This window comes from Chaetura pelagica, unplaced genomic scaffold (assembly GCF_000747805.2).
Source record: "Chaetura pelagica isolate M959 unplaced genomic scaffold, ChaPel_1.0 scaffold249, whole genome shotgun sequence".
Lineage (NCBI taxonomy): Eukaryota > Metazoa > Chordata > Aves > Apodiformes > Apodidae > Chaetura > Chaetura pelagica.
In genome coordinates, this window is record NW_009954538.1 from 185,126 (window position 1) to 188,443 (window position 3,318).

The 3,318-nt window shown below is 49.8% G+C and overlaps 1 protein-coding gene across 1 annotated transcript in view; it reads left to right on the plus strand.

Moving 5' to 3' along the window:
• The first annotated feature begins 2,459 nt into the window (after window positions 1–2,459).
• The window catches only part of LOC104395167 (glutathione S-transferase theta-1), a 6,013-nt gene continuing 5,154 nt past the window's right edge, over window positions 2,460–3,318 (plus strand). The window contains exon 1 of the mRNA XM_010004849.1: window positions 2,460–2,466. Within this exon, the coding sequence (XP_010003151.1) occupies window positions 2,460–2,466 (7 nt within the window). The remainder of the gene's footprint in view (window positions 2,467–3,318) is intronic.

Below are 3,318 nucleotides of genomic sequence, written 5' to 3' on the forward strand. Positions count from 1 at the left end.
CGGGGGCAGGCCCCCCCGTCCCGCCAGGCTCCCCGAGCAGCATCCCGTGCTTCCCGGCCTGCGCTGCTGCTTCTCTGGGAATTGAGGAGCTATCGGGCCGGTTGGGACTGTTCCCATAGGGAAGTTCCCTTGGGGCCGTTCCCGGTCCGTGGAGGGTCCTCTCCTGCTGAGGCAACATCAGCCCGTGCTTGGGGAGGTTCAGTCTCAAGGGAACTCCTGAACCCTGGAGGTTACCAAAATGCTGGAGCTGGTGGAAGCAGGAGATCCCCCGTCTGGGAGAGGGATGCAGAGCTCGGAGGTGGCTCATCCGTGGTCTCACCCTGGTGTTCTCTTAAGACATCCTGCCCGGGGAGGGTGAGACAGGCCGAGCCTGCTCAGACACTCCAGAGCTGAATCCTCTCCCAGCCCCTGGCAGTTCTGCTTGGCCCGTTGGGAGGGAAGAAGGAGCAGCTCCTCAGGTAACCTGGAGCGTGTGGTTTTAAAAGCAGGCTCTGCCGGGGGCCTGAGCACAATGGTTTGACCAGGCAGCCTGTGTTGCCAGGGCAGTCTCATGGCTGTGCTGTGTCTATTTTTATGGATCCCCAAGGAATGTTCCTCCAGCCATTTCTAGCAAATTAGTCACTGTGACAGCCGAGGAGTGCTCTGGGAAGGGTGTGCTTAGCACAAACACTCAGCTGTTTGGACTTGTCCAACTGTATAAGATGACTATTGCCCATTTATATGTTGCATTTTCCTAGTAAGTTGTTACTTTTTTCCCTAAGGCAAAGCACAGTACTTGGAAGCCCTTCCCTGAGGGGCAGGGACGTTACTGGCAAATAGACTGATTTGTTGGGTTTTTTTTCTTTTTACATCTATAAAATCTTGCTGGCTGCTCTTCTTACCCACCAGTAAATCTTCTCTGCATTATGACTTAGACTTAAGGACTGCCCCTGCTTGCAGCCTGCCCTGCTTTTTGGCAGTGTGTACTCTGCTTGTTCAAGTCGTGCCTCAAACCCAGCAAGACACACAGTGTGTGTGTATATATATCCTTGGGGAACATGGAGAACTAATTACACCAGATGCAATTGATGTTAAACAGCCCTGTAAGTCAAGTCAACATCACAGGAATGATAAAGATGAGCCACCTGATACCACCAGACAAAAAGACTTGCTGTGCTTGCTGGAAGAGGGGTACAGGCTTAAGCTCTGCTAAACAGCAAATACAAATATTGGTCTCTATTTTAATACAACAAGCAATTGGTCCTAATGAAGCCACTTGGAGTTAGTGTTCCCACCAAGGCTCAGGGGCAGAGTCTCAGCACAGGTCTTTTATGTCTGTACGTGAAGACCCTGTATGAGCCAAAGGAAATAAGGTGCCCTCTGTGGGTGTGTTAGTCCCGTCAGGGCTCTGCCATGTTCAGTATCCCTGCTCAGACTGGTGCACGAGGAAAGGGCTGAAATCTGACACAGGCTGCCCTCACTCACTGCCAGCTTCTCGGGTCCTTGTTTCTCAGTTGCCCTCTACCTTGGGCAACTAACACAGCAAAACAACCAGATATCTCAGGTCTGAGGGCGGACTGCTCCTCGGTTCTAGCATTCTTGACTTGCAACTTGTAGCTACATGTTTCCAAAGACCACCTGTACTCACCAGTGTGTCATGACCCCCTGGCCTTTGGAGCCCTTCTAAGAGCACAGGACTGAGCACCTGCCCAGAGCAACTCCTGGCATGACAAAAGGCTTACACACACCTTCCTCACTCTTGTTATGAGATAAATTATGGACATGAAGCACCTTGTCCTTGTACTTTGCCTGCTGGCTTGATTTTCCAGGAGGTGTTTTTTTGGCTATTCAGATTTCTCAAATAACAGGCTTAACTTGCACTTTCTGCCTGGCTCTCACTCTTAAGCAGCCCTTTCAATACAGTAGTCTGTGATCTGTAGTACAGCAAGCCTCCTTTCTCCCACCCCTTCCCAAAGACAACTGCAAATAAACTTGATAGTCCAAAGGCTGGTTTTATTTCTTGGAGACTATTTCCTGCTGCACGTTGCCCAGGAAAGCAGACCCTGCCACCACCTCCTGAATGGGGGCGAGTAGCTCTTGGGGATGTAGATCACTGCCTGTTAGCTAAAGGCTCTTGTTTTGTATTAACAAAGGGATTTTTGCACAAGACCTCCTGCTGTCATGCAGGATTTGCATCTGAAATGTTATGTCTCCTTCTAGAGAGCACTTAAAACAAGAAAAGCAAACAAACTCCTCACACCTTTTCAGTACGTGTTTCTGGACTTTTGCACAATTCCCTGGCATTTAACTGCTGACTGGCAAGCCCAGTGCCTGCAGTGGGAGCCTGAAACCCAGTTAGATAGTCAGTTGTTAGTGCCCCCAGACTCCCAGGGACTGGGGAGTTTAAACTCTTCTCAGGGACTTTGTGTTCCTGCTGCATTTCCCTGACAGAGGCAGGTTCCCATGGAGAGCCAGGAGCGATGCAGGGTAGAGGTGTGGGAGCTTCCCTATCTTCAGCCTGTGTCCTTTGTGGCAGAGGAAATTATTTTGTGACCCTACTATTGTATTCCTGACATTTGTGTTTTCCCCATCCCAGCAAAAAAACTGTGGAAAGATCCTCAGCTGGGTCTGCTGAGGGATCAGCTCTGTTGACAGCCTTTGCTTTCTCTGCAAACTTCCCTCTGCTCTTCAGAGACAAACAGGAAGAAGATTTTGATCTCTGTGCCTCTCACCCTGCCATGTTCTCCTTGGTGAATTGCCCACTGCAGAGATCTCCATGGGCACAGGGCTTTCCCAAGGCCTTCCCACTGACTCCATCCTAGCTAGAACCAGCCACACTCACAAACTGCAGGGAAGTTACTTCTTTTTGTTGTCACCTGTGGGAGAAGAAGGGCAGGATCAGCAACCACCTGCCCTTGTTAGGACACTCCACATGCAAACACAACTTCTCCAGACGCTGCTTCCTTGGCAAATATTAAGCATTTTTAGCTGCTCAATTGTCTTCAACCTAACCTCTGTTTCCCTCCTGTCTCTAAAGCATTAGGACACACTGTTCTCAAGTCAGATGTTCCTGGTTGTCTGCAGTAGTGTTTTCAATACCAGAACTTTGTGGTATCTAAATGCCTCCTATGGGGAGGTTTTTTGAGAAAGCAGAGTAAGTTTTCCAGTCAGTTTTGCAAGTATTACTGGTGCCTTGAGGCCAGCACTGGAATTCCTGTATGGAAAGGCAAACTGCTTGGTGCCACGTGCGCAGGCTGAGCTGACTGCCCTCTGCAGATGGCTTCTGCACTGCCTGCTCAGCTTCACTGCCCTTTTATTTTAAAATACAACCATGTAGGG